Source organism: Tubulanus polymorphus, chromosome 7 (assembly GCF_964204645.1).
Source record: "Tubulanus polymorphus chromosome 7, tnTubPoly1.2, whole genome shotgun sequence".
NCBI lineage: Eukaryota > Metazoa > Nemertea > Palaeonemertea > Tubulaniformes > Tubulanidae > Tubulanus > Tubulanus polymorphus.
This window is the reverse complement of record NC_134031.1, coordinates 7,097,125-7,120,876: the sequence shown is the minus strand read 5'-3', so window position 1 is coordinate 7,120,876 and position 23,752 is coordinate 7,097,125. Positions and strand designations below refer to the sequence as shown.

Here is a 23,752-nt window from a genome sequence, read left to right as displayed (position 1 = left end):
TAGAACTACCATACAAGCTATTGTTACGGGAATATGTTACTCTAGGTCATCTCAAACAATCTGGCTATTAAGGGTGCCGCCTAAATTTGATACCAGCATTCCATATTAGGACCATCACTGACTAAGAACTCATTAGAAATATAATGGGACAACTTACTATTTGCAATCTCAGATGTACGTTATGCTATATCGAAACAGTATTGTATAGATGAATATGATTTTGCAAATACTTTGTATTCGTTGTTGCACCTGGCATGGTCATGACAACCGCTGTGGCAACCCTTAGACACAGTGAGGTCCCAAAAATGGTATCACACATAGGTTATAACCACTAACCAATCAGTAAATAATATTACAAACCCTGCCGATTGCATATGTTGTAATAATGACACAGGTCTTTTTCGAGATGGTTTGTTATCCAATAATGAGTCCATATATACGAGTATATCTTTACTGAGTTTAGGAACTATCTGCAGTAAACAAACAATAAAATCCATCGCCATCAATTATAAAAACCTGTGCTAAAAAGGCTTTTTTACTTCATATTTAAAAGAGCAGCAGATACTTACGGAAGCGCGTAAAGGGCCTCGAGTTGTCGCGTTCCAATTCAAAAGGTCGCCATATTTATGTCGACATATCGCATTGTATCGCATCAAGTCAAACTGATATGTCGACATATCGTGACGTTTGGACGACATATTTCGTTTTCTTTTTTCCTATTTCTGGCGTCTCCGTCTTCCATTTCGACGTGTCGTCAAATGACGAATTGCCACGTGGGAAATGGGCGAAAAGGTCAAAAGGTCACGATATGTCGACATATTCATATTGACTTGAAGCGATATATTGCGATATGTCGACATAATGGCACCTGCAAACTCGAGGCCCCTTATCGTTTCTGCAGATACTACTGTATACAACCGTAAAATAGTCAAGTGTACTGCAATCTGTCGAGAGAAGCCTTTCAGATATTGTCATATGATTTACATCCTTTAGACGAGATGCATAAACTCTATCACCTCAGGTATTCAAACTTGAAAATCTGCTGCTCTTCTTCGATTTTAAACATGTTCAACTTTTTCGTAAACGAATAACCTCCCAAACATATGAATTAAAATTAGGCGAATACACGGCAAAAATACATATTACATATCTTCGTGTATTTCTATAGTAATTACTCATGAAAATACACGAAGATACGTTTTCACCAAATATTAATTTCGATTCGAATGACTGAATCCGAAGAATATCTATTTTCGAACTTCAGTTGAACGCATGAAAAGCTTATGATACGGTGAGGTAAAGCAGAAATAAAAGCCATGCTGGAAAGGAATGGTTAAGTAAGTGACTAACTGGATCCTAACCTTCGTCTGGTCTCATCGAAGTGTCGAAGTAAATATTGCTAAACAGAATATCTATCTTCCAAATAATTGACTGATACGCATAGAGGTTATTGACCTTTTTCAAAAATTCTCGATGTAATGGAGAGGAAATTTCGACAGTGAAAGGCAATATAAATATAACAAAGTGTTTCGATAATAAACGAAATTGCATATGACATAATTCCGATAGATACGATGCATTTGAATAAAAAATATAACAGTTGAATAACCTGTCAAAACAAGATTGCGAATTCAGTTTAAGACAACTACTTAAAAGAGGATGCATGATGAATACTTCTCGACAGCAGTCCCATTATTCTCGATCGAATTAGACTCCGCAGTCAAAATTCGTGTCAAATAGTTTGACCCGAAGAGTCGAGTATATAATCTCAAATTGCGGTACTTGCTGGCGGCTCCTGAAATATGGACTATCATCCTCCGCGACGAAACCGTGGGAACGATATACAGAATGCTGACGTTTCTTGACCAGAATATTTTACAACAAATTATCATTTGAACGGAATGGTGAAAATTACAGATCTCTGGCGAATTCGTCCAGCTCCTATCAAGGGAATTGCGATGGATTTGGCGAAGGGACGCGGGGTAGAAAGAGAATAAACGGGAAGGGAAGTAGTGTGTACATTATCAGGTATACTAACTCACCTGTAAAGCCTGCATGTTCTCATACAACTGATCTACGGAAGAAGCTCCTAACAGAACGCAATGTACGTTATCATTTTTTAAACACCAAGCTGAAATTATACATAAACTTGATATAGTAATAGTTATTCAATTTCTATATAGCGCCATTTCCACACTGCGATACAATGTTCGAAGGCGCTTTCCATTAAATTGGTATTATCACCCCCAGCAGTTAACTCAAATATCAGTCATCTCTCCCTGGGGAGAAGTAACACCCGAGCAGCTGCTAGGCGCTCAGAAATAATCTATTAGGCCAGGTACCAACTATACCCCTTTGTGAAGAGAGGCAATGAGGATGAGTGCCTGCCCGGGGACACTACGATAATGTACGGGATTCGAACCCACGACCTGGTTTCTCGCACAGTCGAGCGCCCATACCACTAGCCCACACCGCTCCACAACTTGGCCGTCAATTACCTATACAAGCCCCAGTAGAAGTGCATCAAATACAGATTATTAAATGATTAAAAAAAACAAAATGATAAAGAGCAAATTCAAAGGGGCTTTTCAAGATGACATTCTCCACTGGATTTGCCACTGGAAGATGCATAGCTTATGGTCAGCGGGGGCTCCCCATGAATAATGAGAATGAATTCCATGTCTTAATACCTATGGCAAGTTGTGACATTGAACAGCCCAACCGATCTGCAATCAGCGCCACTTCTCTCAGTTTCGCTTGTTGTCGTCTACCTTCTTCGTTCAATATTTTGTCTTTTAACCAACCATAACCCTACAACGTGCAAAAACATTTTCCTCCAACGAAATATCCATTGCGTAATCGGTTCTCTTTTCCCCAATACGACTTGAATTCTTAGACTCGAACTTTTTAAATTTCAGATAAATGAACATTCAAGTTAGGCTAAGAATAAAATGATACATTGTTTCTCCTAATCGGCCGGGTCTTTTAGTAAACTGCAATGAAATATTTGTAATCCGTTTACTTCTATAGCTGCAGGGTCCGTTATGGTTAGCGTGATCAAGATTTGATAACGAGTAATGTACAGAGATAGGCGTCCGGCCGGGTCAACTTTAAAACTCATCAGAAATGGGAAACAAGATATCAATTTTTTTTTGTTTTCTGATTTCGAAAAAAAGCATTTAGTGAACCGTTCTCCACTGATCAACCGTTCGATCATTTTTCCAGAGACATGTATTGAATTTCCTATCATTTATTTTTAATGAGCTACACGCCATTAAACATGGCTTACCTTGAGCGCAGCCCTGGAGTATATGGGAATACCATCGTCGTATTTACCAGTTAGAATACCGCAAGCTAATGGTGACCATGTCATGGTTCCAATACCTAAAAGCACATTTAACGATCTAAGATATATAAATCATAAAAAATACCCGATTGATTCGTAAACGTCAGTAAATTGATCGATTATTCATTTATCGACAAATTTGTAATCAGTAAGTTTATTATCAGGTTTTTTATACGACGGCGCGATGAGGACTCCGGAGTTAACTGTGGCAAGCGAAAATCAACCATCGAGGCAACTGAATTTGTGTTTGGACAACGATGCCGGAATTCTTCTTAAATTCAATCGAGATCTATCCATAATATCTAAAATTCTATGAATGACGATTCTGAGTTGAATCTGAGTTTATCGGGGACATGATTTGCCGATATTGTTTTATGTAAAAGGCTATAGGATTCGAACCCAGGCCGCACCTCTGGTGACTATTATTGTGTCCTGACGGTTGTGCACACCATCTGGCGATATAGAGATAGCTCGTGGTATAGAATGATTTTCTGCAACTTTTGAAAGCAAGACAACAAATCGACTTGAGATTGAACGGCATAATTTTCTGAAGTTTTTAAAAGAATTCTTTTAGAGGTTGGATTAGAGAGACTATTGTTGATTAATATGTCCCCAAAGCGCCGTCGTAGCCAGAGTTTATATTTATATTATCGTAGCCATTGTTTTATTAAATAAACCATTACAGTTTATCTCAGAGAGTTGTTAGTTGCCACTTATTCGAAACGATAATTCCCATTATTTCAACCGAAGCCGAAAATGGCCATGCCACGGCACTGCTCCGTGCTTCAATGAAAATCGCATGAACCGCAACGCTGGTTCAATTTTCACTTACAAAGCGCTCAAGTGACACATTCGCCATTGATTCGGGGTGCTTCAAGATTGCAAAAAGGCTGTATTATGTGAAAGCAAAAGGACAGGAGGAGACATGAACTGTTTTTGTCAGGGGTCACTATAAAGCCGTTTACATCGATCACAAGTATCATACACTAAAACAATGCCACCTATAGGTCGTTTAGCTCACTATATAAACCAGCTGACTACTGATAATTACAGAAGCCGATAAGATGGATTCCTTTTGTGCCCTTTTTCTTTCGAATATGTTCTTCGAAAATCTGTTAGTTACATGCTGCATACACTACTGAACCACCCTCCCTGGAATCATACTAAAAATAACCCAACAAATATCCAATATAAATACCGTTCTTATGGATTAAAGGGGACTGTGCGGTTAGAAATAAGCTATATCGCATCGATATTGCTTTCAAAACCCTCCGTTCGCAGAACACATACCAGTATGAACGAATACGGAAGTTAGAACGAATATTGTTAGTTGTTTCGATTTAGGTCGGGTTAAATAAAGGAGATGTATTACGCACGACACACACACACATTTACAAAGGGTGGATACAATATTTCTCACACAAAACATCAATACACTTTTTTACAACACGGTATACGCATCCGTTCCAAGTTGCCGTGGAAACGGATTAGATACCCGTTGTCATGCAAACCAGTGTCTACTGACGTAAACTAAATCGCTAGGCAACGACAGGTAAAATCAGATTTTTTTTGGTTTTCTTTTACGGAAGTAGTTATATAAACACTTGTGTGAGAAATATCTTCCACATCTACGAAAATTGAAATGAAATTATTTTTTTCAAAAAAAAAACGTTGGGAGTAGAAATTCGTTATGGTAGAAATAATTAGTTGCACAAAATATCTAAACTAAAAACGTCAACCGAAAAGAAGAAAGGAGACGATGGTGGAAGAAAGATGGCGGCGCAATAGATAAATGAATAGTGCAGCGTACGTCGGCTCAAAGTGATAGAGAACTCAAAATCACGTTGAACAATTCATGTGTGCCCGAGACGAACATAACGTCGAGCCTTGCGCAAAGAATTTTGAATACTTTTTTCTTTATTTTGTATTTTTCGTTCGTACGGATAGAAACGAACAACAATTAATGATTAATCTATAGACTACAGGACGAAATAGAAAGAAAAAACGCATGCGTAGGATTTGAATAGAAATGATAATGGAATCTGGAACAGGTAGAACGGAATCGAGTGAAAAAAAATGCATGAGATTTCGATTGTTTTCGATCTTTACGGAAAATCTGACTTTACACAATTGATAATAAGATTAGGTTTGTTGCCTAGACATTTTATCAATAGACACCGTGACATCTGAAGTCGGCCCTGTATCCGTGGACACAGTCGCCATTGACAACGAGATTCCGGCACACTTACTGTGGCGAACGTTACTCGGCGTGATACTGCCATCTATTGGTGAAAGACCACATCAACAGAGAAACAGTTTGGTTAGAGTTCATTTTACATAGCAAATTAAAAGCACTGACAAAAAACTCGTCTCCTTGACTACCATACAATATATCGATTAAATGACGATGATAAATATTGATATTCAACGATATAATTTAGAATTAATCGAAATTAGAAAATAAGTGAAGGTTGTGTTTTTCGTGAATGTACTAAATCAACAAAGTAAATTGCTGGATTTTCCTGTCTCTCCTGTATCAGCTTATTCAAATATCCAAACCTTCACAAAGTTCATACTGTAATGTCTTGAAATATATACTTTATTGACGATCGATTTTGCCAAGACGTATTCTCTGCATACATACAAAGTATTATAACGATATCTTTTTATACATGTACAAATATATATATATAAGTACACAATTGATAGATCAAAAACCTTTTTGATAACTTAAATCAACCCATGCTATGGAAAATAACTTTCGAAATGAAATGATTCCGAGGAATGAGAAAAATCTAATGAAAAGTTAATTAGTTCTACGTGCGTACAATAGATGGCACAACAACGGATAAATACTGACCTATTTTGGAATATAGTTCAGGCATTTGTATTTCGACTTTTTCTCGTTGGAAGAGGTGATATTCAGCTTGTTCGGCGACTGGCGGAATTAGATTAAACTGACGAGCTACCGAGTATGCTTCCTATATTGAGACAAGAAAACTAACATGAAAGTTTATTGACGGTTGGAAAAATAACAGATATTATACATTGCTTAATTACTGTTGTCGAGAAAATAAATGATATGATATGAATAACACAATATAAAGGATCAATAAAGTTATTTTGAATTTGAATAATTGAATTGAATTGAATGGATGAACAACTGATCTAGCCCCAATATTGATGACGTAGTGCACATCCTCTCAAAAATAATTACTAAAATTTCTCAAAATTGAAATAAGTTTTGAAATATATTCAATTACAAAATAAATGCCAAAATTTAATAAACAAATTCGCAATTGTAATTCGTTATTTTGAAACGCCAATATTGATGACGTAGTGCACATCGACTCACACAGAACCCCTTGAATAACGCTTAGTAGTTATCAACGTAATAAAAAGCATTATTGTAACGGTTTTTACGGAGTCAAAAATTAGTACATATTGTATCGTTATAAGGGTACTCATGGCAGCAATTTCACTAAATCCCTGCACATGGGAGGACGGTCCAGATGAGACCAAATGGAAGAAAATTCCGGAACACGATTGCACAATCGTGCGTTTTATTTATTTTCCGTCAGGTCAGATATTGCTTTCGCGATATGAATGTAGTTTACTGATACCAATTAATCAATTTTACACGTTCCAGACAAATTTGCATCAATTTGAAACCTAATATCTTGTTTTCATAAGTAACAAAGTTCAAATTTGTTTCTGTAGTTTGATTGTAACAAACATGCGAAATTAACATGAAAAAACGTAAGGGCGGCTTCCCTAAATAAAAATGAAATTGAAATAAAGTTTCTTGGAATTCCTGCACAAGTTCTTTTAATTCAAGGGTATTAGGATGGCACCAATAAAATCGAGGAATACACTACCTGAACTTCACAAGATTGTTTAATGAAATTCTTAGTTTGCCGCACGAAAACATACGCAAGAAACGACTGTTAGATATCGTATCCGAAGTGGTGAGCGGCCTACTACTACTTACCATGATCTCCATGGGACTCCACCTAGACGTACCCCAGTACATCGCCCAGCCCTGATTAATTACATGGGTAAACGCACGAACTATTTCTGTAAGAGCGAAAAAACAAGCGGCATTAAAAGGGCGATATAAATGGAAACTGCACATTATCAGCATAACACAGGGGACTATATACGTGTCTCATAACTAGACCACTTCAATACTGAAACAGTGTTATACTTGGTATCTCTTTGCCGAAGATACGTATTTTATATGTGTAACATCAATTACTTTTGGTGCGATTATATTGCAATCTCCGTTTCGGTCGACCTTGTTCTCTTCAAAAGTCACCCAAAAAAATTAAGGGCTCTAGCTAATATTGGTCCTTTGTATATTTTTAGAAAATCGTCTGTTGGACAAAGGAACGTAAGACGGCCATTTTTCACCGAGCTTATTGCACGATGAACGTAAAAGAAATTTCGAAGGATCAGGCATTTTCTGATTTTTCGGACGAACGCACCCTCGGTAGGAGTGTGTGGATCTGGTTTATTTGCGAATACTATATCAACATAATCCAACTGCAATCTTTCTAATGAGCCTTTCAATCCTTCTATGATGTGTTTCCGAGATAATCCTTTTTCCGTTTCAGCCCTGAAATAAAAACAATTGAAATGTCGATGAGACCAAATGAATAGCCCAAAAAATGGTTGCCAAGTAAACCGGGTAGGTTCGATCGAAACTTACTTTCCTCCCCAGAATATTTTCGTTGAAATGATATAGCTAGATCGTCGCCACGCTTTTTTCTTGAGGATTTTTCCTAATACCACTTCTGCCCTGGAAACAGCAAAACAGGCGTTATCTATCTGGTAGTATATAAAATGAAAATAAACGAAGGCGAATTTTTTTAGTTTCCATTAAGAAAAACGGAATTTCCTCGCAGCTCCTATTATCATCTTTATTCCCTCTTAATCATAACTGCATTATATAACCTACCGACTTTGATAGCATAAATCATAACAAAAAGTAAAGAAATTATGCAGACCATATGTATATGGCGGGCACGCTGAAGTATGTATGGAATATTTTAGCAATATCAGCTTCGAATTCCAGTATACATATATGTATCATATACATGTATATAGGTTTAGAAAAGTTAGAAATATACAGATACATCTCTCAAATTTTCATTTAACTCTATCTCAAAAGTTACATGCACGATTTATTCATACGTCTCTGTTCATACGTGCATATAATAATATGGCCTAATAATAATGTAATGTGTTCTCGATATCTACATAAATATTTGCCGGCATTCTATTTATATCCGAGAAAGGTAGAACTACATAAATAAACAACTACGAAAAAAGCATCAAACCCCGAAAACATCACACATGGATTTTTGATTGTGCCGGTACCGAAGCCAGTAACACCGAACACAAAATGAACTATGACAGCGAAATCGTAGCTGAACTCGTCTACTTTTCCTATAATTTCTCTCAAGCACGCCTCGTCTGTTTCTCATTTTCTATTCAGTCTTCTCTTCCTTTATCATCTCTCTCTCTCTCTTTCATTGGGTGCCTAATTCAGCGGTCTTTACGGCTCTACAAGGCCCACAAGGAAAAGCGCGCTACAATTTTTTACTAAACTTGGTCCATCATTACTCATGTAATCCACATCCAGGAAGAAAGACACTAAATATTTGGATGGATCTATGAAAGCTGTGGGTACTGGAGTGTGTAATGGGTAGTGTAGTGTGATCTGTGTGCATTTGTGACCAGCACACAGATCACATTGTTCATTGGGGTTTGGTCCAGGACTCGCGAGATTTTCAACAACACGGAAGTAACGTGTAATAAATGATGACTTGAATTGCATGACTACCTACCACCCCTCATTATTGTTGGAAAACTAAACGTTCCGCACTGACTAAAAATTAATAATAACATTTTAGAAATGGCCAGAATTTTAACTTAGGTTCTATCTCATTTTTATTTTACGATTGCGATTGGTACAATTTTTCTTTAAACGGCTGTTAAGGCTTCATGTTTCGTCTGCAATTCACTGCAAATAGTTACGCAACTACGCACATTTCAGTGTTTTTGGCAGCTGTACACTCAATCGGCACCGTTCGTGACTAGCTTCACTGCGGAATTATCATTAATTAACATCGCCATATCACATCATCAACTTATATTGTGCCTTAAAACCCTAACAGCCGAAATAATTGAAATGCACACACGATTTCTATCATTGAAAATTGAGAGAGTGGCCATGTTTGTGTTCTGCTGCTTCGCGTAAATACCGCGCGGTGGCGCAACCGCACGGAGTGGGGCCGATACGTCCAGGGGCCAGTTGCACAGTAGTGACTTAAGTCCAAAATTGGTCTTAAATCTTAAGACTGGTCTTAAATTGTTGGATTGGCTATAGAACTAAGTTGGTCTTAGACTGGTCTTAAGTCTGAGCCATGACTATGCAACCGGCCCCAGGATATGTGTTCATCACTCCTTCAAAATATCCCTATATTATGAACTGATTTCGTTTAAATCTTTGTACGCTCGCTAGTACAATATCTAATAAACCAGAAACCCGTTATGGCTGCTTTGCAGCTATATTTGTATGTATGTTTTATTTTCTCATGTTCTAATTTGGTTAGTTCCATATTTGTTTAGTTCTTTATTTTATTGTTCTACTTTTCTGTGAAATAAATATTGAATCAAAATTGAACTTGGCCCAAATTGCCGCACGAGCGCTTTAGAATGATATTACAGTAGGCGACTGTTATAACTAACAGACTCCTCGATACGGAGAATAGCAATGGATCTAGTCGTCACGCTACGGAGCCGAATATCCGTTATCGGAAGATAAATGATGGGAAGTTTTTTTTGTTTGCATAAAATGCGAGTTTAACGATCATCCATCAGGGAATTAGCATTGTATAAAAGATTCACGATTGCAACGACGTAAACTCGTGCGGGGATCGTCGAATACGGAGAAACACTGTGAGATGTAAAAACGTTGTTGCGCAGTCGACACGCGTGACTGATTCGTACCGAATGGGGAATATGAAACATTTAACAGAAGTGATCTAATTCGTGTCTCGGTTTCATACTCACTTGCCAGCGGAATAAACTTCGGCCGTGTCAAACAGGTTAATACCACTTTCGTACGCCAACGTTACCATTTCTTCTGCCATCTAGAAAAAAAGAGGAACAAATATGCGAAAGAATTGTTACGCATATAGGACAAGCTGTATGACCACTGGCCAAGTTCTATTGGTCTACTGGCTTGCATGCTTGCTTTCTACGTACAAGACCCGGGTTCGATCCCCGGTGAGTGCCCGTTATTTCACCGCCACTTCTCTTAGTTGTTACCGAAGATGTAAAACAAGACCATAGATGAAATAACCAAATCTGAAAGAATTGCGTAGGGGCATTAAACTTTGACCCGCGTAAAGGTTGGTCGTTAATAAAGGTTGGTCGCATAATTTGGTAATTCTGTCATCACGACCATTACGAAGTGAAAGTGAAGGGCACTTGTTTTACTCTTTTGGGATGACTGCAGGTTTAAGTACCAGTTTGCTGATGGGAATCGAGCACATGGTTTTAGGGATTATTGTATCTTATTTAGTAGAATTCCCTTAGGTCCATCAACCAAATACTATTTCGTGTATAGGAGAGCGAGCCGTTTTCTGTATCGACGACCGAGTTGTAATTAATGGACGGTTTGGTTAAATGCCAAATAACCAAGTGATTGATGTCCACTGCGCGGGATGTGGGACCGATTATGACGATAATGATGGTATTCTGAATTTTTTTCTGACGCGCAGGAGCCGCGTATGGTAGCTGGCCATAAACCATAAATAATCTCACGGCGATTGGTTCGTCTGATTGGCTCATCATCAGTCACGTGGAAAATGATTCCAGTATCCCTAGCAACATGCCAGGTCGCAGGTCCAGCGAGCGAAAATGTCAAAATATAGTCTGAACAGCCAAAGATAACTTCTAGCCTGGTGAGTTGAATAAACTACGTATATCCTAAACAAGAGGTCTTCCTTCCAACTTTCGATATCTATCACGTGGTCCCAATCAAATCAGCGGTGGGGTATAACAACGGGATGCGTTCAGACTTGTGGGGAACGTAGCTGGTTTTCAGAGGCAGTAGCGGACCACGAACCACAAGGGACCCACAGGTTACGCACGGACACAATGAAATAATTATAATTGAATGTAGGTCAACGCGGTGATCTTTTAGTCCAGTTAGCCTATTGAACTTGACGACTTCTACGTCGACCCGAGAAAAAAAATCACAATAAACTATAATCGGACGTTTCGTACGTGGAAAATGACCAAAAAATATAAAAAAATGGATAAAATATACCTCGACCTTATAGTATAGTTATTTCCAAAATCTCGATATATTTCATTTTAGGCAGCCAACAAAATTTATCCCAATCGGTTGCTTGCCGGTTCAGGCTGGTTGGGAGATTGTTGGAATGAACCAGAACCGAATTAACCAATTATGTACTTCGATTTAAACAAAAAATTCTGGAAATTCAACTGCCGATCATACAAATATATCTGTACTTTAGATTTCAGATTTCAAAATCAAACCCCTTATTTCGCTACCGGCAGGTGCGGTGAGTTTGTTAGGGACACCAAATCCAAACTAATCAGACCAAATCTACCAGCCAAATAAATGACAAGGTCAATCCATGTTCATATAATAGAAAATATGACGCACAGTGACGTCACACGCGAAAAACTTCTTTAAAAACTCGACCCAGCAAAATAAACCCTATTGTTGAAGTCAGTTCTGATGACTTCTCATACGCAGTCGCATCAACAGAAATCCAGTGAATGATATTTCGTTGCAGTAGAGCGCTGCTGGTAGATCGGCGAAAACACAATAATATTCAATCGGCAAACGGATTTGTAATTCTGATCAGCTATATCACCGCGGTAACGCGTGAATTCCAAAGAAACGATGTGCTTAACGATTGCTGGTGTTTGCGAAATCAATTCCGTCCGGAGACTGGCACCAGTCGAAACCAGACAAACATTCAATCAGGCGATCAGACAGTTCCGGTACTATTCAACTCGACCAATAATCTGCGATTAACCCTTTACTTTACGAAAACAACGATAAAGCGTTATATGCCGTCTGGCTTTTTCCAGATTGCTTTTCCGCGTGAAAATGTCGCGTAGACTGTAACAGAAATGTCGATAATTCGAATAAAACAGATGAATTCTACCGATTTCTTATTTCAATAGACACGATAAAAGCATCATGATAAACAATAGGTTTCGTATTTGTCTCGGGTAGCGAAGTGAAATCCAATTAAATCGATTCGCCTACGAACGTATCATCTATACCGTTAGGTTTAACCCTCTTTTGTCTTCATTGTCATATAGAGCCCAACGCACGCAGCATGGAAAACAGTTTTTTCCTCGTGAAAATGTTTTCGATGTTTTTTTTAATCATGCCGTGTGCGTTGAACGATTAATCGTTTCAGGGTAAATTTTTTGCTAAAAATGTTTTGTGAAAAACGTGTTTTCTGTTTTGGTAAAACAAATTCGTTTTGCCGTGTGCGACTTACGATAATTGAAGTCACCCGTAACTCAGACGACGCGCAGGGAAACATGGAAAGCTGCGATCCCACGAGCATTTCTGTTCCGTGCCAAATAAGGCCTGTTTGTTGGCTCGAGCCAAATTTGGTCGGATCAAAAACAGGGCTGAGTCATATTTATACACGGGTCAAAATTGCGTGTGAATTGCAACTGGTTCCGGAAGTGACGCACTTCGCGCTTAAGCGCTGTTTATTATCGAGTGAGTGGTTAACGTGTGAACACACTCTTTAATTGGATCGGATCGGGCGCGAGTCAAAGTTGGCCCGAATCGTCCCGCGTGATCGCTGCTAGAGAATCAAACAGGTTTGATATCGGAAGCATTGTAGTTCCCGAAACCATGTTTCCCGTTTCTCGTAAAGAGGGAAACGCTCAGGAACAATATTCCGCCTACTGGTTCCGTGTTTCCCTGCGTTGTGCATCATTCCGCGTTTACCCATTTAAACCCGTAACCTCTAACCCTCGGTGGTGCAACAAGTACGAATATTACGAATCAATACAACCACGATATACACGACACTATTGACCAGTGTTTCGATCAATCAATCCTCGCGAACTGTCCCCTTCAGATGTCGATAAAGGTTATAAGCTTCTAAACATGAATGTATTGCCGATTTAACGGGAAGAAGTCAAACTACTGCTGTTTCCGCTGTTACCAGAACATATTTTCACTCCCCTATTCTCTTAGAAAAACATCTCCCCATAAATTATCGTAGTTTTGTGTAGTGGGATTGTCGTGTGGCTGTGAAACCTTGGTTTGCTGTAGAGGGGTTAAGGGACCAGTTTCTTAGAAGCTCCAGCAGTATAATGAATCAATTTAGGTTTCTCTTATACATTCGTTTATTTACATTCAGTTTATTATTTAACTATGTCTAAGTGCCAGTACCTATGTAACTGAAATTGAAAAGGAAAAAAAAGGTTATCATAATTATGATTAATGATCAAATATGAACATACCTCGTCTGTGACCTGGGCTCCAAAAGTGACCCACGTTCCTAAAAGATATGAAATTAAACAGATTAGCTCTTCTGCAAAATACCACATTCGATGGAAGTAACAAAAAACACTAACATATCGTGAGTTATCTATTAGTTATCTTTTAGCTTGGAGTAATCATGTTAATATCTTCGTCAAGATAATTACTCCAAGCTTTTAGTAAAGTAGCAGCTTTTTGTATAGTACCAACGTCGTATAAATCATGAGACAAAGACGAAGATTATTCTTATTAATCTGCAAAATGCCCAGACGTGAGTGGCCATGAGAAATAGTAAACTCGTAAGTTCGTTGAAAAAGAGTTTCAATCACACCTAATAAACCTTCTTTTAATCGTTATTACGAAATGACTTTCGATTTAGGATCAGATTAATTTTATTGCTCCAGAGATAATACTTTTTTTTCGAGCACAGGATACAAAAAAAATAAACAGTTTACATACAGTTATACAAATACAGTTACTTCAGTTACATTTACAATTTGCAATTACAGTTATGTCTTTTGTAAAGTTCAACATATCATTATATATACATTAAGACGTGTGCACAGAGATGGCTAGATGAAGCTATCATGCCTTTTGTATAAATACTGCTAGCCTCCTTAAGATGTCTGGTGGTCGTGCTTTTTCGGCTTCTGGGCCCAAACTTTGGAATCTCCTCCATGCGGGCTTGAGATCATTGGATTTTTCCTAGGTTAAATTTGGTACAAAGTCATTCATTTCGGGGGATATTTTCGTATCTTCCCGGTTCAATCGATAGTTAGAGAAATGATGCACTGAAAATGCTTTTACAGAGACGTATTCGGATATGTTTCGGATATTTTTTTCTCGTCACAGAGAACGTTGTCCGGTAATTCAGTCAGATGTCGTTTTCCCAATATGTGACACGTCCTATCCAGTTCAGCATTTTTGAATTCGTAAAAATCAATACGGACAATCAAAGTCTGTATGTGTGCTCGGGCGGATGTATTCCAGCAATTCGGGAGCTTTATTTAGCGCGTGATGAATGAAATGCCGATATGCTGAAACCTGTCACTGAAAGCTGTGCTGTTTAATACAGTTAATCAACGCATAAAATTCATTTCTATGAATACTAACCAGATTATCCGCAGTCAAACTACCAGTGCGCCTGACAGCGCTAATAACAACTCGCCTGGTCCAATTACTGAAAACATCGTTTTTCGCTGACGCTACGAGTCGCTTTATGAGGAGTTATACACCGAAACGCAAAACCCATGTGTATCGAGCAGATCTAAACGAGATGAATTTCTCTAAATAATATCCTCGGTCGGAGGATCGTTCAGCCCGCGGGGCGTATAGGTCAACGCGATATTCGTATGCCCGAGAACAAAACAAGGAAACTTGAAAATTCATTGACGCATTGAGTAACGTAATACGTATACATTGCCTAATATCATCGACAATGAATAATATAATATAACTTTAAGGTTCAATAAAGTTATTTTGAATTTGAATATATTGAATTTTTGAATTGATTTGACCGGCAACCAGTCTTACCCGGCTAGCCCGAATATTGATGACGTAAGGCACATACACTTAAAATTCATTATCAAAAAAACATCGAAGTCTATCAAATAGAAAATAAGAGTCATGAGATGTATCTAATTACAAAATCAACGCACAAGTTTAATTGTGATTCTCAAACGCCAATAACTGATGACGTAGTGCACACCAACTCGCACATAGTACCTCTTACATAACGAATATTGTATAACATTATTGTAATGGTTTGAACGGCATCAAAAAGACATTTCGTGAAGCACGTCTGAATTATGGAGTGTCGCAAGTACCATTCATCATTTTTGGAAATTCAAAGTGCTTTCCGTTACATCTTCGTTAAATATGTTATTATCATGCAAATCTAAAATTCCATCACATTATATCAGTGCCTTAGTGCTTGCACGGACCCTCGTGCTGTGCAGTCTTTAAAATCCGATAGATCTGCCAATAATGCCTGTATTGATTTTTCTTTTCTTAATCACTGCCGTTTTTCAAGGACAAACTCTTCAATTAAATGCAGCGTTTAGATGTATTTTTTCCCGAGCTAGTACTCATCGGATAGTGTTGCCTTGGAAACAGTTTGAGATTGCTCGCTCCGCAATATGCCCTAAATCATATATTCGTTTTGGATAAATTAATTATATCAGGTCGAATATCCAGTTGAAAAAAGACATAAGTAAAGATCATAAACCTAGAATTTACTTAGGCCAACGTTGTACTGTATATGCGATAGCTATTTCATCCAGTTCTGGTTTATATTGACTCAGGAAACAAAATGAAATAAAGGCCCTTTTTGAAAATGCAATCTAACCGAGCTTTATATGCAGATGACATTTTATTTTGCTTCTCGTTTTTCAAACAATAAATCGGTAAGCTTCAAGGTTGGAGTAGAAAATTTCATAGAAACTAGTGAATTTCGTTGTAGTCTCGGCAGACTTATGGTTGCATCACCTAATGTGGCCAATACACATGTATTTCAGTTCGTTTATCCATGGAGTCTATGGTTATTCCCACATTTTTGACGCCTTATAAAACGTTACCATTATGAAACCTAAACAATGTTAACCATTCAGCGTCATTTTACAAACGACAACCGTAAATCGATGTGCAAAACGTCACAGGTCTATGTGTACACATAAAGCTATTTGGCAAAATATTATTGACAAAGATGTAGAATGGCTTCCTGTGATTATATAATGACCTCTATTTGAACGTCAAAATGTTATATTGCATTGAATATCATTAGAAGACGTATTGTAATAGTAAAGGATGTATGTTTATATCAGAAGCGGCAGGCATATATAGAAATGATAAGTAAATCGGATTATTCGGTTAAATGGCGGATGTATACACGATTTGGAAGTCTGATATAAAAAAACAGACCCTGACATGGGGATGCTGGTGGAATGACGAAGCTATCTACGATCTGTCTAGGGCCGGCGTGAATTTCATCGGCGGCTACAAGCGGTCAATATAAAAACCTGTAAACATATAATTTCAATATTCAAATGTTTTAGAAAATATGTTCGATATTAGGGGAATGCAGGTTTCATGAGATTAGCAATTTATAATAGCATAGCTGTCATATACGGCTCCGCATCCACTGATGGCATGTGTATAAGGTGACAATTCAATTCAATTCTTTATTGATCCTTATTACATTGAAATTCCGGGATAAAATTCCAAAATTCAATAAAGTTACAAATTTTAAAATAAGAAAATACAAAATACAAGACACATGGGTAATTCATACAGAATAACATAAATAAGTTATTTAAATGACAATGTCTACTTCAACCCAGACTCAAGACTAGGATATCGAGTGACAACCAAACCGGGCCCCGGGCTACACGATATGCTCGAAGTCATGATGATGCAGACATCAGAAGAGCTCCTTCTTCAACCATGGCAATGAAGTTGCAGACCAGCTTAGAGGCAAAAGTGAATCGAAGTCGGTCGCAAGTTGACAATTTTTTTTTTTAATTAGACCAGTCGAAGACCTGTATCATCTATCCAATCGCCAAACCTCATAATTTCCCAAATTTCTTAAAACTTCGATTTCAAATTTGCAATTCCACATTAACTTATCCCAGAAATTCTCCATTTTTTTTCGCAGGCGTTAAATAATTGATTAAAATTAATTTTCTTTCGATAAACGCTTATAGCATTAATCATTTTAGGGTTATGGGGTTTTACTGAGTAATTAAGTAATTACTATGTAATTATCAATCATTTTAGCTGGATTAATTAGGGTTTACATATGATAATGTTTATTCCGTCAAAGCGTTTACACTTGAATGACAATAATAATAAAGTGAACAAAATTATAAATACAGATGGCGTTACGTTTTCACAATACAGTATCTTGATTGATAGATAAGTAATTATTTAATTCGTATCACATAGGAGAGATCTTCTATGTCTGAACATCCCTAACAAATATTTTCCAAAAAGCTCTACAAATTTGAAGATACTCGGATTACGAGTGTAGTAGTTAGTATCTTGGTAAAAGGTCTCTTCTAAGTGAAATATACGCTTTACAACAACTACAACTGCGACTGTGTATACTTGTACAACAAGCTTTACTATAGGGTTTACAGCAAAAAATGGTGCGGTGCGGTGCGGTTCACTCTTTCACATGCTGTTTGTTGATGTTTCCAGGACTTAGTCAGATGATAATTATCTATTTGTTTTGACACACTAGAACGGTTACTTGTCACACAGCATTTACTACAGCCTAATTACATGTATAATTTAGATAATTTGCTGGTAATCATGATTAGCAATGCTGAGTAAGTTCATCGGCTTTCGTTCTAATGAACATCGTGTGGCAAATAACCATAAAGTAACGTTTAAAACTAGTAATAAACTATACATAATTTTCTAGCTATGTATGAAACATGAATAGATATGATTCCCGTGGAGTACTGTAGCCACTGTGAATCGCTACGTGTTGAATTCAACATGGCGGACTGTAGAGTCGTGTCATTGGCACGGGAGCTAAAAACTTCCTTTTGGGAACAAGAACATTTGGTTTTCCTAGGAATAACCGCATAAGGAAGAACCGTAACATCGGACTGTGCATTCTGGTGAGATTTTGTCGAAGTTTGAAGCTTTTAACTACTGAATTTGACAAGTTAAAGTTTCCATAGAACATAAGTGTGGACATTTTCGTATATAGAGTACAGGCTATTATAGCACACTCTGTATAGTACAGCCTGTTCACCGTTCCGCTTGAGTTATTTTCGGTCGTGAAAGGTTATTGAGAACTGTAAAATGGAGAAAAATTCAAAGCACTTAGCCAGTGGTTCGAATACCAATCGTAACCGTAATCGTAGTAAACATGATGATCGTAATACCAAAGACAAAGTCGATAAACAAACAGAACATGCTGGCAGTGGGAATACTAAACGAACTCTGTCCAAAGGCTCGGAATCCAGTACCCCTCCAACAAAAAGACCGGCTCATACACAATCGAAATCGCAACCAGCTAAAAGTTATGGAGAAACTGATCCAGATACAGATACCGAAAGCCGTGAATCTGCAGGAGAATCCGACAGCGAAACGGAGAAAGAACTTACTTTAGAGGACATTTTCCAAGAAATTAAGTCGATGCGGAAACATCTGGAACGAAAAATCGATGGTAAATTCAACTCAATTAAGAAAGACCTGGAACAATTCAGAAAAGATTTTGAAGCTAGTATGGATTTCAAGATTGAAGAAGCCAAAGACGAACTGCGAGTTGAGTTTACCACGAAGGTTAGCGACCTTGAAAATAAGCTTAAAACCAGTGGCCGCACCCAACCAAAGGATGACCGCATTGCAGCACTAGAAAATCGCATAATAGACCAGGAGGCTAGATCACGGCGCGACAACCTTGTTTTCCTTGGTTTAGTTGAGTCGACTGATGAAAACATAGACAACGTTGTGAGGAAACAGTTAGTCGAAAATTTCGGAATCAACAGTGATCGAGCGAGTAAAATTGTCTTCCAGCGGATCCATAGAAATCCAGGCAAAGACAAACCACGTTCCGTGACCGCGAAATTCAGAGATTATGTTGACCGCGAATTAGTATATAAATCTCGATTTAACGCAAAAGATAACACTGTGAGAATCGTTGCGGATTATCCGATCGAAGTGCGGAATAGAAGAAAATTGTTATTCGAAAAATTAAATTCATCGAAATCTACCAATCCATCCGTGGATGGTTTCGTCTCCTTCGATAAGCTGATTCTCGACGGGAAAATTTTCAAATGCATTAATAACGAAGTAAAGTGCGTCGGGGAGGCAACATACCGGACACCTAGACCACGTACACAGCCGAAGAAATCACCCGAAGAGCTGAAGGCGGCCTCGAAACAGCCTGCAGTAGCTAACGCAACAAATATTCAGAGTGCGGAAGTGGAGACGATGGACGCGTCTGGAACAAGTGATACTCCAGTAAGTGACCTAATTGCAGCATCGAGAGTTGTACTAGACGGTCCAGCGTAGGGAAACGCGACAAACTCTCGCCGTCAATCATTAACTTTATGTTCTCTTAATGTATGCGGATTAGAAAATAAACTGGATATCCCTGAATTCCAAGACCATATCAAACAATTTGATATTATTGGGTTATGTGAAACAAAGCTAACTGACTTCCATACACTCAATATCCCGAACTACCACTTCTTTGGTAACAATCGTAAAAAGTACAAAAGAGTGTCTGGTGGAATAGCCGTCCTTGTGCACGATTCGATCATTGAATGTGTTACGGTCTTACCTATTAAATCAGAATACATACTATGGTTTAAAGTGTCAAAACAGCTTTTCCCTAACTCAACGAGTGACGTATGCGTCGGTATGTGCTACATCCCGCCCGAGGGCTCAAAATACCTAACCCCTGAATGCTGGACGGACATTGAACTCGAAATTATATCAATGCAATCTAATTATGAGTCAGTAATCCTAATGGGTGACTTCAACTCAAGAACTAGCAATTTTACCGACTTTGTTGAACCAGATGAGTTCCTGACACAAAGACTCAATTTGAACAATACCAATTACTTGCCCGAAATTTTCCAGTTCAATATTCCAGTTGATCGTATCAGCCAAGATCAGTATGTGAATAACCATGGCCACAAACTCTTAGATTTATGTAAGAATTGTAATCTCTATATAGCAAACGGTCGACTCGGTAAAGATCGTAGATTAGGTAAATTAACTTGCAAAAACGCGTCTGTAGTCGATTATGTAGTCCTTTCGCCGAATTGCTTTAATTTTTTGTGTGACTTTTTTGTGCATGATTTCTGTGACCTATTCTCCGATGTGCACTGTACTATTTCTTTCAACCTAAAACTCAGTGGTATCCCACCTACCCCATATAAAGGCAATGAACGGCCAGTTACACGAAAAGTAAAACATAGGCCAACTTGGAAAAGAGATAAATCAGACCAATTTGCTAGCAATTTGAATACCCAAAAGTACGAACAAACACTACTATCTTACCCGCATGTACTTGATAAAGATGCAATCGATTCCTTATCATCTGTTATAAATGAAATATTCAATGACGCCAGTATTATTACCTTTGGTAACAAATGGAATTCTCCCTGTCCCTCAAAAGTTAATAAACTAGATAAACCATGGTTTGGTCATGAATGTCGAAATGCAAGGAAAAAGTACCATATTAAGAAGCGCATTAATAATCGGATTCGAACCGACCGTACTCATACAGATCTTGCCGAAGCCAGTCGTAGTTATAAAAAAACTATAAGAAAGCACGTGAATTTACACAGAAAGCGTATGCAAAGAGAAATTCGAAACCTTAATCTTCATAACCCTAAAAAATACTGGCAGCTTTTAAACAGAAACACCCCTAGAAACACTAATATTCCAGTACCACTGGAGGACTTGTATGAATTTTTCCGGGATGCCAATAAGCAGCAAGATGATAGATCAGAATTACCTAATGTAGCAAATGATATGATCAATGAAAACGAGTCACTAAATGATGCTATATCTGCGGAGGAAATTTTAAAGGCAATTAAACTACTCAAAAATGGTAAATCAGCTGGAAGTGATGGCATCCTAAACGAACATATAAAAGCCACTAAGGATATCATGCTCCCAGTTTATGTAAACTTCTTTAATATCGTTTTAGATACTGGGATACTCCCAGAATCTTGGCTAGAGGGCGTCATTTGTCCCATCTTTAAAGGTGGAAATGACAAACTACCAGAGAACTACAGGCCCATCACCATTTTAAGCTGTTTGGGAAAGGTTTTTACAGCAATACTTAATAATAGACTAACATGTTATATTGAAACAAACAACATCCTCCATAACAACCAAGCTGGATTTCGTCGTGGTTACTCGACAATTGACAACCTCTACATTTTACATATTTTAGCTGAAGTTATTAAAACTCAGAAGAAGAAACTATATTGTGCTTTCGTAGATTTTACCAAAGCCTTTGACACAGTCTGGAGAGCCGGACTATGGCAAAAGCTTCTTACAAATGGTATAAACGGTAAATTACTTAACTGTGTGAAGAACATGTATGACAATGTTAAATCATGTGTGAAAGCTAATGGTAACCTATCTGCCTTTTTTCCTTGTGAGACAGGTGTCAGACAAGGTGAAAATATGTCACCGCTTCTTTTCTGCCTGTACTTAAACGACTTAGAAGAATTTTTACATAATAGAGCCAGTAATGGGATCAGTTTGTCCGATCATAACGATGTCATCGTTTATGCAAACTTGGTAATTCTATTCTACGCGGACGATACGGTAATTTTTGCGCAGAATGCGCAAGAACTTCAGCGCAACCTAGATAATTTCCATGAATACTGCAATGTATGGAAACTAAAGGTCAATACTAGAAAAACAAAGATTATAATATTTGGTTCTAGAGGCTTAGGAAATGAACAGTTCCACATGGGAAATCAAAATATTGAGGTTGTTACCAGCTATAAGTACCTGGGATTATTATTACATCAAAATAGAGGTTTTTTGTCGACTAAGAAATACCTAGTCTCACAAGCAAAAAAGGCACTACACGCTCTATACTGTAAGACTTATAGTCTAAATCTTCCTCTAGATTGTCAGTTAAAACTATTTGATCAGACGGTGGTACCCGTCTTATTATATGGCTGTGAAGTCTGGGGGTTCTCTAACATAGATTCTATTGAGTCTGTTCACTTAAGTTTTCTGAGACACGTACTGAAAGCGCGAAATAGTACACCAACGTTCATGTTGTACGGAGAAACTGGTAGATTCCCCCTTTCTATAGTAATTAAATCTAGAATTGTCTCCTTTTGGGCTAATTTAGTCAGTTCTCAGAACAAACTTTCTAGCATTCTGTATAAATCAGTTATGCGACCTTTTTACATTAACGGCATAGCTCCAAATTTCAAATGGATTAGAAATGTAAAAGATATTCTGTATTCTGTAGGTTTAAACAATATATGGGATGATCAATCCTTCCCAAACACTAGATGGCTGCAATCTACTTTAAAACAAAAAATAATGGACCAGTTCCTCCAAGAATGGAGAGCATCCATAAGGGAATCACCTAAAGGTGACTATTACTCTCTATTCAAAGATAATCATAGCCTGGAGTTTATTTACACGTCGGACATTCCTGATGACCTGCTATATAGTTTAAGTAGATTTAGAACGTGTAACCACAAACTTCCAATTGAAACTGGTAGATGGATGAAAGTACCCAGAGAAAACAGGACCTGTCCTCTTTGCAACAGTGCTATAGGGGACGAATATCATTATATATTATGTTGTCCAACCCTTGACGTTTTAAGGACCAAGTACATTGAGAGAAAATTTTCAATTTATCCAAACCAGTATAAATTCTCCTCCCTTATGCAGACAAAAAACATCAGAACACTTTATAATTTATGTATCTTTATAAGTAAAATTGCTAAAATATTTGTGTAAACACGGCATTCGCTGCTATGTTATTTTGTATAATGTTCTATTTTTCACTCATATTGTCTAATTTGTAGACCTTGAGTTTGTCAAATAAACTGTAAACTGTAAACTGTAAAACTGTAAAACTGATTGCGCAGTGAGAGTTCCAAGCTTCATCACACAAAAATCAAGAAATTCACAATACTGAAGTCTTACTGCACAGAATATTAATAACAATTCATTTTTCGTAAACCATTGTATACAATCACATAAACAGTTAATACTTTTTAATTAATTGCATAATACGGTTACGAGGGATACAGCAAGCAAAATGCATTTATTCATGTAGAAATGCGATTTAGTTTATCACCATGGGAGCCTCGTCGAAGTGCGAA

General features: G+C 37.7%; 1 protein-coding gene across 4 annotated transcripts in view; it reads right to left on the bottom strand.

The window, feature by feature from the left end:
* Positions 1–23,752, bottom strand: part of LOC141908250 (voltage-gated potassium channel subunit beta-2-like) — a 56,346-nt gene that overhangs the window by 5,397 nt on the left and 27,197 nt on the right. For 3 of the 4 annotated variants that reach the window (XM_074798197.1, XM_074798196.1, XM_074798200.1), the window contains 11 exons: positions 13,895–13,932; positions 10,427–10,506; positions 8,058–8,147; positions 7,834–7,964; positions 7,338–7,423; positions 6,207–6,327; positions 5,596–5,628; positions 3,290–3,384; positions 2,691–2,811; positions 2,043–2,131; positions 361–470 (listed from right to left, as the gene is read on the bottom strand). In XM_074798197.1, the coding sequence (XP_074654298.1) occupies positions 361–470; positions 2,043–2,131; positions 2,691–2,811; positions 3,290–3,384; positions 5,596–5,628; positions 6,207–6,327; positions 7,338–7,423; positions 7,834–7,964; positions 8,058–8,147; positions 10,427–10,506; positions 13,895–13,932 (994 nt within the window). The remainder of the gene's footprint in view (positions 1–360; positions 471–2,042; positions 2,132–2,690; positions 2,812–3,289; positions 3,385–5,595; positions 5,629–6,206; positions 6,328–7,337; positions 7,424–7,833; positions 7,965–8,057; positions 8,148–10,426; positions 10,507–13,894; positions 13,933–23,752) is intronic. The other variant, XM_074798199.1, reaches the window with a different exon arrangement.